The 13,046-nt window shown below is 34.1% G+C and overlaps 1 protein-coding gene across 3 annotated transcripts; it reads left to right on the top strand.

Moving 5' to 3' along the window:
• Nucleotides 1-4,235: 4,235 nt before the first annotated feature.
• Nucleotides 4,236-12,771, top strand: LOC116112771 (non-structural maintenance of chromosomes element 1 homolog). 3 transcript variants are annotated; one of them, XM_031398887.1, is made up of 7 exons: nt 4,236-4,358; nt 4,667-4,875; nt 5,294-5,490; nt 8,247-8,327; nt 11,547-11,783; nt 12,243-12,320; nt 12,394-12,771. In XM_031398887.1, the coding sequence occupies exons 2-7, from the start codon at nt 4,761-4,763 to the stop codon at nt 12,604-12,606; spliced, it is 921 nt and encodes a 306-aa protein (XP_031254747.1). In that variant the 5' UTR covers nt 4,236-4,358; nt 4,667-4,760; the 3' UTR covers nt 12,607-12,771. The 3 variants fall into 3 exon arrangements, with proteins under 3 accessions (XP_031254747.1, XP_031254749.1, XP_031254750.1); XM_031398889.1 differs by having other exon boundaries at nt 4,248-4,358; nt 4,662-4,875; XM_031398890.1 differs by lacking the exon at nt 4,236-4,358 and adding an exon at nt 4,379-4,494.
• Nucleotides 12,772-13,046: the final 275 nt, after the last annotated feature.

Below are 13,046 nucleotides of genomic sequence, written 5' to 3'. Positions count from 1 at the left end.
CGATATAAATTAAATATCAGCGAAAAAAGAAACCAGAACAACCAATAGGCTACCAATTTGGGGGATATGAGCTTTGAGGGCAATGGAGAATGGGTGTTTTTGGCTTCGAGGGGATAGGGCAAGCCAATGCAGGCCCTATAGAGACTATTGTGGCAGGTTCCATGACTGGAGATGGCTGAGGATGGCACAAGGGGGTGGAATAGAGGGGTTGGGGGCTAGCCACAGGCAACATGCATGCGTAGCTGTGCGCACGTAGCCCTGTAATATGCAGGGTAGCCTTCTAGCCCCCCTATTCCACCCCATTCTACCATCCCTAGCCCTCCAACCTCCCACAAACAACCTCCCTATGGTCTTCCTTACCTTCCCCCCATCCTTTGGAACCCAAACAAAGTCACTCCCTCGATGCCCGCCAACTACTCAACAAAATGCCTATTGTGACTATTTCTTACGCTAGCAAGTGCACTAATCGAAAAGTAATAGAGTGATGAATAAAGTGTCGAATCCCACAAGGACTGAATGCTAAACAAACAAATAAATTGACTAATCTTAATTGTTATTTGAGATAACGAAATTGATGATGTGAATTTAAAATAAAAACAAGAATTGCTAGAAATTAAAACAATTAAATAACAAAGACAAATATCACTATATGATAAAAATGTTAAGGGTTTCGATTCTACCTAAACCAATGTTGACAAACATACTATAAAAATCAGATTTAGGAAATTTATTGATCTAAAGATGGCTAAATCTCTCAATTTAACACAATTGTGAAATTCATTAATAGTTAGGTCCCACTCCCGCTTAAAACCTAAACTGGCCACATAAACCTCATAAGACTCTCCCGAGTATCCTACTCAATCTATGATCCATGCTATTTTAATGACCTAAAGTGATTTCACCGCTCGGTTTATCATCACATCAATAAAACAGTTGAACACAATGAAACCCTAATCAAAAGATTTCTAATCAAACTCCACCGCCTGGTTCATCATTCAATAAGAGCCCTAAATAATTAAAGAAACATCAAATCCAAAAGCATTAAGCAAATCACACAGATTCTTGTAGAACAATAAATTCCTGAATGCTTTAATAAAATTGAAAATCAAGTCAACATGGTTCGGTAGAATATACCCCTTAACAATAACAGTCTACTCCATAATCAAAGTGATAACAATCAACATCAGTTTTGAACTCATCATCATAACAATTCCATATTGATGCATAAAAGTAGAGTAAGAGAAAAAAAAAAAAAACTGAAATCTTGAAGAATTGATCTCTGGAAAAGTATCTCGCCGACTTCTTTGGAATGAATGTGCTAGCCTCTTTCCTTTGATCTCCTCCTCCTCTTTGATGTGTTTTTAAAAAAAAAAAAAAAAAAAAAAAAAACCCTCACCTCCTCCCCTATTCCTAAGGACCTCTCTTTTTGGTATTAAAGTCGTGAGGTATTATGGTAAAAAGCCACACTTAAATTAAAAATACATGATAAAAAATTTGCTTGTCTTCCATGCACTAATGTAACTTTCGGCTCAATTTTTAACCATTTTATAGGCTGGAATGGATCACGACAAAAATTAAAAGTTGTAGCCCTATGTCTTATCTTTCTACTCGTTCAAGAATTATCCCAATATGAGGGATACATCTCATGTTATGGAAAAATTATTGACGCATGTTCAAAGACGTTTTTCTTCAGTTCTCAACGGGCTGTTCACAACTTCAAACCAAATTTTCACCATCTTCCAGTCAGAATAAGGAAAAAACACCAAAATGAAAGTTGTAGCTCTGCTTCTTAGCTTTTCATAGCTTCTAAATTCAGGTCATTCCAAGTTGAAAATCTCAAATTACGTAATTTACACTCAACACCGTCATTTATACTCAAAATCATCGTTTAGGCCTACAAAGTAAAATTAATAGAATTACGTAGGAATCATGGACCAAACTATATAAGTATCCTATATCCTATTGAAATTAAATACAAAATCACTATGAAAAATAGGATTATCAATGCCCCCAAATTCACACAAACCAATCAATTTTTTCATCAAATTCAAAACCACCAGTAAAAAATGTACATTTTCTTCACTAGCGTCCTCCTTGTTGCCTGAATTCTTGTCGGCGTCCTCTTCTTCAGAACCATTTTCCAATTCTCCTCTCTGTTCTTGTACCGCCAGTGTCTCCTCTGCCGCTGGACCACCTTCACTCATCGGATGATCCACCGGAACATCTTCTTCGACAACCTTTGAACAGTCGCCGCCATCGGACTCTAAGATTTGGAGTAGGGTTGGGTTTTCCTCCTCTTTGTGAATATAGCCATGATTTTTGTGTAACGAAGCTTTAGGATCAAATATTGGCCGAAAATAGGGAACTTTTATCACCGGAAATCGCAAAGAAATGGAAGGTGTTTCGCTAATTGTTTTTTGGGTATACTGCTCGATTAAGCGATTTTGAAGGGAGGGGGGTTGTTTTTTAATTTGCAAAATTTAAACAAATTTCCATTAATTAACTATTACCCATATACGTTTCTATCTTTTCACTCTAGCCCATTTTTGCATGTTTAGTTACAATTAAATGTGCCACGTCAGATTTTTAAATTAAATTTTTTTTTTTTCCAATTTTCAGGGTTATTTTTTAAAATCCAAACTTGGGATGTTTGAGGAGTTAAATTTCTTCATCTAGGTGTCATTAACCCCATTTTTGTCAGAGTAAACGACTTTTTCCCACCCAAGGATTGCTTTAATGACACTTTCCCACCCAAAAAGTTTTAAAATACCACTTTTTCACCCAAAGTTAGTATTTCATTACTACCTAAAGCCGATTCTTACAATGAAAATTCTCTTCGTTATCACCATTTGAACCTCTGGTCTCTTCTCTACGAAACCCATCTCACTGTGGCACCTAATTTCTCGCCGATTGTCAATCACCACAAAGCTAAAGCTTTATGTTCTTAGCTGATTTTCGGCTGATTCCAACAACGAAGATTCAGTCGGTCACCACCATTCAATCCACCGACTTTCACTCTAAAAAACCTCTCTTACCATGACTCCTAGTAACTTGTCAAACATCGATCGAGAAAGTGAAATGTATTTTGGGTATTAACGGAATATAAATTTTGGGTGGAAAAATGTCATTAAGGCATACCATGGGTGCGAAAAAGTCGTTTACTCTTTTTGTTAACAAGGCTTAAACAAGATTTCGAGAAGGGAAGTGATCTTTAGCCCTGTCCTTTTCCTTTATAGATACAATAATGCTAAATGTACAAAAAAATCTTACAAAGATTTGTGTACAAACTAATGTGGCAGAAAATGAATAGAAAAGTGAATATGATGAGTTTGACTTTTTGTACTTACTCTTCCATTCATTTTTTGCCACATTAGTTTGTACATAAATCTTTGTAAGAGTTGTTTGTACATGTAGCATTACTCTTATAAATATTGTCTTCTATTTTAAGTGGGGTTATATTTGTAATAAAATATTTTATTCTTCTCTTTCCATTGTTAATCCAGAATTTATATTTGCAGTCACCAAATAATTAAACAAATTTAGGTCAATTAAAATTCACAATTTCATGATTGATTTACATCAAAATGAGTTAATGTTTCTCCTGTTTTACAAGAATTAGCTTTTGGGTCTCATATCTTTCTATACCCGAAAGCAAGTATAAGTTAATCAATCTTGAGAATTTTCCGTTGAAGTATTTGATTCTTATAAGAGTTTTTTAGTTCTTTTCTTCTTCATATATTATTCCTTTTTCGTTTAATCTTGTTCTTCTTTTCTAAGTTTTGTATTTTAGAGTTAACAATTACGAATCTATTCGTTATAAATATGATATTGTTCCAATTAAAAAATAATCATTATAATCATAATATTGATTAAAAACCTCAAAAAAAAAAAAAAAAAAAATAGAAAGAAAAGATGGGAGCTAATGACAAAAAATATGGGGGCTAAAATCATTTCCATTTCAAGAAGGCTTTCTCACATTTGAAGCCCACTGGGCTATGCAAGACAAAACCCAAAATTTTTATTATTGGGTTATTCCACCCTTGCCTCGCAACACGGATTTTTTGGGGTGGGGCGAGTAATTCCCAGCAGGAAACAAGTGAAATCTAACTCATCCCTGTACTGTTTAATGAGTTTTTCTTTTTGGCTTTTAAGATTTTAATGATTCTCTAGGCATTTGATGGTTTTTAAGCCATTGGGATAGTAGGCTGAATAAAGTCCAAAGTAAAGTAAAATTATGAAAACTACATTTAATAAAATAAGCAAACCAGGGGCGAGTCCAGGGTTTTGCAAGGGGAAACCACACCCCCACCCCACCCTTGGGACCAGGGGGAAAGTTTCCCCCAGAATTGGCCTGGGAGGTAGGAAAACAGTGTTCATAGGAATTTGTTACATTCATATAATGTTCATCTTGTGGGCATTTCCTTCCTATATTGTTATAATATAATAAAAAGTGGATAATTGTATCATATACTTTTGTCTTCAAACCATGCAGCGGTGAGCTTATATGTACTACTGTACTAGCATCACCTAACAACAATGGTTTTTATTTGATTCTTATTTTTAGTTTGTATTAGGGAGGATAAAATTAAAATTATGAAAAAGGGTCTAAAAAGAAAATTAAAGTGGTCCAAAGTATTACTCTAATTTCCCTCTTTTACCAGTACAGGTATGGCCTTACACTCCGCCTAAAGTTTCCCGCCATTTCTCTCAATGTGGTGGTCTTTTTTCCTTTCAAGAAATAAATAAATCCACATTCCAAAATGCCGTCGTTAAGCTGGAAGCACCAAACTCTGATTCAAGCGTTGATCACTCGTGGCCCTCTCAAGGAAAATGACTTCCATCACATCTTCTCTGCCGTAACGGGCAGGAATCCAGGTTTTTTTCTTTCCCTTTTTTGGTTTACTTAGTATCTTAGGGAAAGTTACGGTGCGATTTGACTTGTTTGGCTGACGAGAAAGTGCGGCACAATGAAAAATTACAAAATTCCTTGTTATGCCTTGCGAGAGTTCTTGGTTATCTTTATTCTTTGTGGTTAGGTTTTTTTCTTTTTCTTTTTAACTAATTAATCATGACAATTCTCTTGGGGTCCATAATAATTACCCTTATTTTTTAATTTCAGTTTAACTTCTTTTGCTTTCGGTCAATTTGATTACTTAATTGAAAATTAACTTAGAGCATTTATCTTCTGATTAAGTTTTATATATTCCATTCTCTTTGCTTTAGCTACTAAAAATGTTTTACTCAAGGTTGTTGAAAAAGCTTATAATTAGCTTGTAATTTATTATCAATGCAGGTGCTCATCAGGAGCTGTTTAATGAGTATCTCCTAAAGATAAATAGGGAGCTATCATCATGTCAGTTTGAGTTGCGAGGGTGCAGAGACCAATATGATGGCCATGTTTGTTATGGGGTGGTTAACAATGTTGCTGACGAACAGTCCAAGCTTGGAACAAAATACTCTGTTCCACAGATTGCTTTCTATAAGGGCATTGTAAGTCTCATTGTCGATTCTCATTTGTTCAAGCAAATAATTGTTTTTACCCGTGTTGGTGTAGCCACATCTAGGAAGTTAGCTTTTAGACAAATATGTTGGAGTGATTTCTTTCATCATTGGACGGGATTGGAACTCAAGTTATTGCTTTCTATGATTTATGTTTAGCAATTTATTTGGTTTCATTTTCTGTACAGTAGTATACAAGTTTCTGCTGGGAAATTAAATCCATCAAGGAACCCTTATATACATTGAGCAAGTCTGGTTATCTGTAACCATATGTTGTGTATTATACAAAAATTCTGACTCTTGTGGTGGTACTTTTCCACGTGTCGAAGACTTTACTTTATTAACAATTTCAAAAATAAAATAAAGTAAGATGATAGAATTTTGATACCTATTTTAGTTTTAGGAATACTTGGCTTAAGTAAATAACAAAAGGTTTTCTTGGACAATTATTGTTCTCCATCCTGCTGAGCTTTATGAACATACAAGTGAAATATTCTTTGAATATGTAGAGTTTAAAATTTTTCTTCGCTTAATAGTGTTTATTTGCTTATGGCTATTTATGATAAATATTTGAACCAGGCTGCTGGAAGAGTAAACGTTAGAAAGTTAATAAAGATGATGAAATTTTGAAAATCACTTTAGTTTTTGACAAGCATTTTGAAAAGAGCTTTTATCAATTTCAAGGAAATACAGGTTTTTCTTGTATCTTGCCAAAATACAGGATTGTGATTGTATGCTTTTCTTCTTACTAGGGTGCTTAAAAATACAAGAAGCATCAGAAAACTGAAAATGCTATATTCTGGTAAAACTCATGGTATATATATCTCATGTTTGGAAGTTCACGGGATATAGTTGTATAGTTTACTAACTAGCTTGATGACTCTCTGAAGACATAATAAATTCACGTATATGAGAAAGATGCCAACTTGGCTTAAATTCATTATTGTTTTTATTTAAAGTGATTATATTGGTTTAAAGAGAAGAAAGATGCTCATTTGGCTTACTGTTATTCTTGTTTTTTACTTAAAAGAGTACTTATAAATTGGTTTAATAGAAGAAAGTTACCCATTTGGCTTATGGATATTTTTGTTTCTACTTATTGTGCATACAAATTAGTTTAAGAGAAGACAAATGCCCATTTGGCTTGATAACCATGTACTTTGGTTGATTGATAGAAGAGAAGGAGGGCAGAAGGAAACTCTCTTCAAGCTTTGTTGTGAGGAAAAAAGAACCTTCTAAATTACAGTTTTGATGACAAATTTTTTCATTCGAATCTCATGTTGTATCTTGTTATAAAAGTGATAGGAATGAGATTTTGAATAACCGTGCCTTTTGTCATATCAAAATTCAAAAGTAGTTGTATCATAACATTCTATCTTCTTTGTTCATTGATAGACTTGTCTAGGTTTTCTTATGATTCCCTCTTGCATCAGGAAGTACAATCTTTATAGTTTTGTGCTGATCTATGAAGTCGACTTCTTCTTTTGCTTCAAAGTGATCTTTTTTTGTTAGCCTCCATTGAGTTTCCTATTGTAGCTTCGGCTTTTTGGGATTTGATTGAGGAATAGGAATTCTTGGCACATGTCAACAGTGAGGTTGTGGAATTTTGTTTAAGAGGCTTAGCAGCTGCCTTGGATGTTGCATTGAGCTCATTTCTTGCTAATTCAATAACTATCTTTACTGCAACAGCGTGTAATATTTTAATTTATTGCTTTCATGTTCTATCTTCTATTTTCTAACTTCAAATTTATCTTTTATTTTTGCTATTAAAGTTTGTTCACTGCCAGACCTCTTTTGTGTCAAGTAGCTTTAATAGGTGACATTTTTTTGCCAGATTTGGCCAGTCTTATGCTAGATATCAATTATACTTGCTGCACTAGATTTATAGTCTCCATTTGTTTTTTTTAAGCTTGATCTCAAAGGTAAGGAAGCATCACCTTCTTAATTTAGTAATCAATATTCCTACCTTGTAGTTTGCTCGTTATGGGAAAATGAAGTACATCTCTTTTGCTTCATTCTCTAACTACATTTACTGCAGATATGATATCATCTCTAACTGATCCTTGATTAATATGGTAATTGGAAAGAAAAGAAGGGTGCATTTACCTTTCCACATCAATTCCAGGAGAAAAAGGTGAAAGAATGTTGATGATTTGAAGAAATATGCAGCCAAAAAAAATTATTTGAAAGTATGAAATGTCAGTAATCATAATCATCTTGTCAAAGTCAGGAATGATTGGCCCTTAAAACTTTATATCTCTTGATATCTATTTTCGGTTTTTTGTCAAAACTAAATCTAAAAATGAAGGCAAACTAACAAATGAAAAGGACCATTCAGTTTCTGCTTTGAAACAGACAAGTCAAGGAGAACCTCTGAAATTATATCCCCTTCTGTTCTAAGGACGTCATTGGTTAACATACAGAGTCTTTTCCTGTTTTTTTATGTGCCTTGCTTCTGTTTCATTTTTTGAGAAAGTTTAGCTATCCTGAACCTGTTTGATGTTTGCATTTAATATTTCATAAGGCATGTCTTATTATTGTTTTATCATAAGTAAGCACCTTGCCTTACATTATTTAATCTTTTGACTGTTCTTTGGGTTATGTTTTTTCTTTTGTTCTTGTCTTCAGAAATAAGCGCATATAATATCTGTCATTGCGTAAGCTTTTTTTTGTTTTTTTGTTTTCTCTTGTTGTAATTGACTTTTTTACACTATTCTGTTTTGTATTCAATTGATGCTAATTATCAGATAGAAGCAATTGCTCAAGATGTGATGGCTCAAGGTAGCATATCCAACATTGATGCTCTCAACATACAACTAGAGAATCAGGTTTAGTATTTTCCCCTAACATATATATATGTTTACAAGTCAAAATCTATTAAATTGTTATCTGTTTTCATCAAAATTCAAGTTTCTATTTGTGGCAGAACGTAATCTAGGAACAAACAAAACTTAAAATGAACAGTTTTCAATTTTGTTACTGAATTATAGTTTTAAACATTGATGATATGCAGCAATTATGTCGATATATTCTTAAAAAAAAAAAAAGAAAAAAAGGAAAAAAAGAAAGAATTAAGTGAATAAGCTTAACAAGTATGAAGAATCAAAACTTAAGAGTCAAAATAATCAGGGTATTGGTTTTGGTTCAAAAATTGTTGATTGGCTTTAAGTCAATATAAATTGTTTTCATATGTTTCATATCATTTTATCTATCAGTTTCAGAAACTTATCTAACTTACATTAGTTTTGAGGAATATGTTGCAATAAAAGGAAATTGACCTCAGTCTAGCTCCATAAATTAGCACTGAGGGGTTGGAGAAAAGGAAGTTGTCAATTTATTGTTAGTCAATGACGTATAGTCAAATGATCAGCCAACACGACTTCAGAGTTTAACTCCATGATGATTGTGTGAGTTTGTTTAATAACTCAACTGCAAACATTTTCCTGGGTTTTGGTAAGAAACTGAAAGCTGTTACCTCATTAATTTGGTCTGGCTTGCAGTTGGAGACTTAAACAGATACTAAGCCTTATACAACTATTTTAAAACCAAGTTTGGGACAGTGATTATCATTTCAACTTTATTTTCCTAAAATGGCTTCCTAGAGAGTTTTTACGATAAAATTGTGTACCAGCGGAATTTCCTTGTCTTCATTTTTTGATATCCTTCTAAAACTTTTATATACAATTTAGTCAATTTTAAAACTGAAAAACTGTGGAAATACTCCACTGCTGGTATTTTACTTAGAGCATCTGATTTTCTTTGGCGTAGCAAATGGATTTTTGCTACCTGCTTTATTAAATAGAAAGAAGTGTTGTATCTGGTTGCATTTCCATGTTTCATATTCCATTAGTTAGTTAGGTGTGATGGCCATAATAAACACATGAGTTTATGTAGTACTGTTAAATTAATTTTATTGGGAGCTCCCTCACCTTTGCTCCATTTTCTCCTTTGCAAAAGTGTTGTATGTTGTTAGGATCCCACATTGGAAGGGAAAAGAGTGGGCATGTGGGTTATAAAGGGTCTGGGCACCCTCCCCCCTCCCGCTCCCCCACCCTCCTTGGCAAGCCAGTTTTCCCAGGAGAATTCTACTGAAGCCCACAAAAAAGACCACTGTCCAACCCAATTTCTATCAATTTGGGAGTGGTTTCTTATCAGAATTCTCTTGTCATGTGCAACTAATCTTGGTTGGGATCTACAATAGTTTGATGTCAAGAATGCATTCTTGCATGGAGATCTGAAATAGGAAGTTTATATGGAAACTCCTTTAGGTTTTACTAATGAGAAAACTCAAGGAAAAGTTTACCGTTTGAAGAAGGCATTATATGGCTTGAAGCAGTCACCTAGAGCATGGTTTGACAGGTTCATTAAGGCCATGATTTCTTTTGGTTATCAACAAAGTAATGCTGATCATGCTTTATTTATCAAGCACTACAATGGTAAGCTTACAATACTCATTGTTTATGTTGATGATATAGTAATGACAGGAGATAACTTAGATGAAATGGCTAAGCTGAAAAGATATCTAGCTTAGAAATTTGAAATCAAAGATCTTGATAAGCTACGATATTTTCTTGGGATTGAAGTTGCCAGATACGATAAGGGGATGTTTATCTCTTAGCGAAAATATGTCTTAGATCTCCTTAAGGAAACAGGTTTGTTGGGTTGTAAACTAGCTGACTCTCTGATTGTGGCCAATCACAAATTACAAGCTAGCATTGGGAAACCGGTCGACGTGGCTCGCTGTCAAAGATTGGTTGGAAGGTTGATTTATCCTTCTCACACTACACTAGATATAGCCGATGTTGTAAGTGTGGTTAGTCAATTTATGCATGACCCTCAGGATTCACATTTAGATGTTGTACTTTATATTTTGAGATACTTGAAGTCTGCTCCAGATAAAGGACTGTTGTTTTCTAAACACGGTCACTTAAAAATAAAATGCTATATATGGATGTAGATTGGGCTGGATCGCCTGATGATAGGAGATGTACATCGGGTTTTGCACATTTGTCGATGGAAATCTAGTCACTTGGAGAATTAAAAAAAAATAGTGCAGTAGCAAGATCAAGTGCAGAGGTTGAATACAGAGCCATGGCTCAACGTGTTTGCGAACTTTTGTGGATTCAAAGACTAATGCAAGATCTACAGTTATCAAATGAGAAAAAACTGTTCTTATATTGTGATAATAAGGTGACCATTAGTATTGCTCACAATCCAGTTCAACATGATCGAACAAAACACATTGAAATCGATCTACATTTCATTAGGGAGAAACATCATTGTGGAATTATGGATCTCTCTCATGTGACGTCTGAAAATCAGTTGACTGATATTTTACTAAGGGTATCAGTAGCAAATCTTTCCATGGTTTAGTTTGCAAGATGAGTATGCGAGATATATATGCATCATCTTGTGGGGGAGTGTTGACAATATTACGTTAATTGATGGTTTTTCCCTATATTTGTCTTAATTAGGGCTGTAATTGGGGCTATAATTAGGACTGTAAAATAGGTTTTTATTTTTCTAAATATTATATTTTCCCTAGTTTAGAATATTCCTATTTTAGAACTCTTGTATAAATAGGTTGCATTGTAACTTTCAGGATTAAGACAATAAGAATTATACCATTCAGTCTTTTGTCTTCACTGTCAACAAGAAGTATTCTGGATTTGGTTATTGAAAAAAAGGCCACAGTGCAAACCTGGATTTGGTAAATTTGGATGGAAAGGTTTTGAAAAGCCTCAAGATAAGAAAGAAGAGACCTGATTTTATGAAGTACTGTTCAATTTTATGCATCCCTTTGGTCTTGCTCTACAAGCATCAGTTATTTTTTCATTTTTTTTTTATAAATCAGAATGCTTTGTTTTGTAATTTTCATCTTTGATCCATTTTCTGTTGTTTTCTAGTTTAATAGAAGTTCTTGGTTGATTGCTTATCTACATTACTGTGTAACTCGATTTTCTATTTGGCAATAAATTCATGTTTTTTAGAAAAAGAAAAAAAGAAATTATGCTTAGTGCTTTATGATTCTCATGGTACATTATCAGGTTCTTGCTGGTATGGGATCACAGTCACAAAATGGTGTGCATGTCCCTGCTGCATTCAGAAATTTCACAATGTCTCAGAAGGAAAAAACTTTGGATGAGCTGGTGCAGGACAAGTGGCTTTGTTACACAGAAGATGGTAAAATAGGACTTGGTGTCAGGTCTTGCCTTGATTTGCGGAGTTGGTTCCGCAATCTGGATGTTCCTTCCTGTGAAGTGTGCAATGAAGCTGTACTGAAGGTTGTATTCAATTGTTTCTTTGCTACTCGACTTTCCAGATCTGATTGATGTTTGTTTATTGCAAAGTTTTATTTTTGTTTTTAATTTGATTGGTCCATATGATTATTTTACCTAATTAGCTTATTCGATACCCTTAAAGGAAGTTCTTTCTGGGCTGTTCTTGATGCTTTATCTCAAATCATAATTAAGTGGGCTGTTCTTGATGCTTTATCACAAATCATAATTAAGTTTGTAACACTTCCAGCTAATATAGCTTTTATATGGGTCAGTTAGTTGGAGGTTAAGATATAAAGATATGCATAGTATCAAAGATAAAATGTAATGCCTAGTTATTGCAATTTACCAAAGAACTTGAGGATTTAAACATCAAACTGATGCATTAGTCATAGTTTTAAGCTGAGTTGCTGAATCATTGTTTACTGACTCCATTGATACTTTGTTTTTAATTATATTTGACAGGGAGAATTGTGCCAAAGTGAAGGTTGCGTGACTCGAATTCATCACTACTGCCTAAAGAAGAAATTTTCTCAAAAAAGGGTACAAGTCTTGACACACTCCTTGTATGAACAGATTTCTTGAAGATGATTATGTTAACGTAAATTTGTTTCAGGGCGAAGTAGTTTGTCCAAGTTGTGGCATGCAGTGGCAGTTTGAAGCACCTAAAGAAGAACCCTTAGAGGGGGAGGTGAATGGGTTAAGTGAGAGTGCAGCATCTAAGAGAAAGAGGCTTAGAAGTGCAGATGGTGGTGGTAGTAGTTCTTCTCAAGCTTCCATACGTAGCTCTGATACAAGAAGAGTGACTCGAAGTTCTCGTCAAATGTAAATGCTCTTATTACTGAGTATAAGATGGAAACTGCTTAACTGGGTATCGTGTTGTGGTGTATTTTACTTGGATTATTGATTAGCTTTAGCAAGAAGCTGATTACTTCATTTCATAAAAATTGAATATTTTGCTTTTTGATTTATTGAATTCAGTATGGACGATAAACAGGTGATAGAAATTGCAGTTATTAAAGCTCAAAAACTGTTGCAAACGCTAACATTATAAATAAAAAATTAATGTTTGTAAATATATTCAAAGGCTAATCCTTCATTGGACGTCCGAGTCCCCTTTGTCTTTTTAATTTTTGAAGGCCTCAGTTTCTTGGTTGCGCCTCAAGATCTGCAATTCAACATATAAAGTGCAAATTAATGAAGAATTAATTTAATAAATATAAATTGTATTACTTACATGAAATAGCCATCTGAAAGCACCTTGGTGAG

Source organism: Pistacia vera, unplaced genomic scaffold (genome assembly GCF_008641045.1).
Source record: "Pistacia vera cultivar Batoury unplaced genomic scaffold, PisVer_v2 Contig668, whole genome shotgun sequence".
Classification (NCBI taxonomy): Eukaryota; Viridiplantae; Streptophyta; class Magnoliopsida; order Sapindales; family Anacardiaceae; genus Pistacia; species Pistacia vera.
This window is presented reverse-complemented; position numbering and strand designations above follow the sequence as displayed.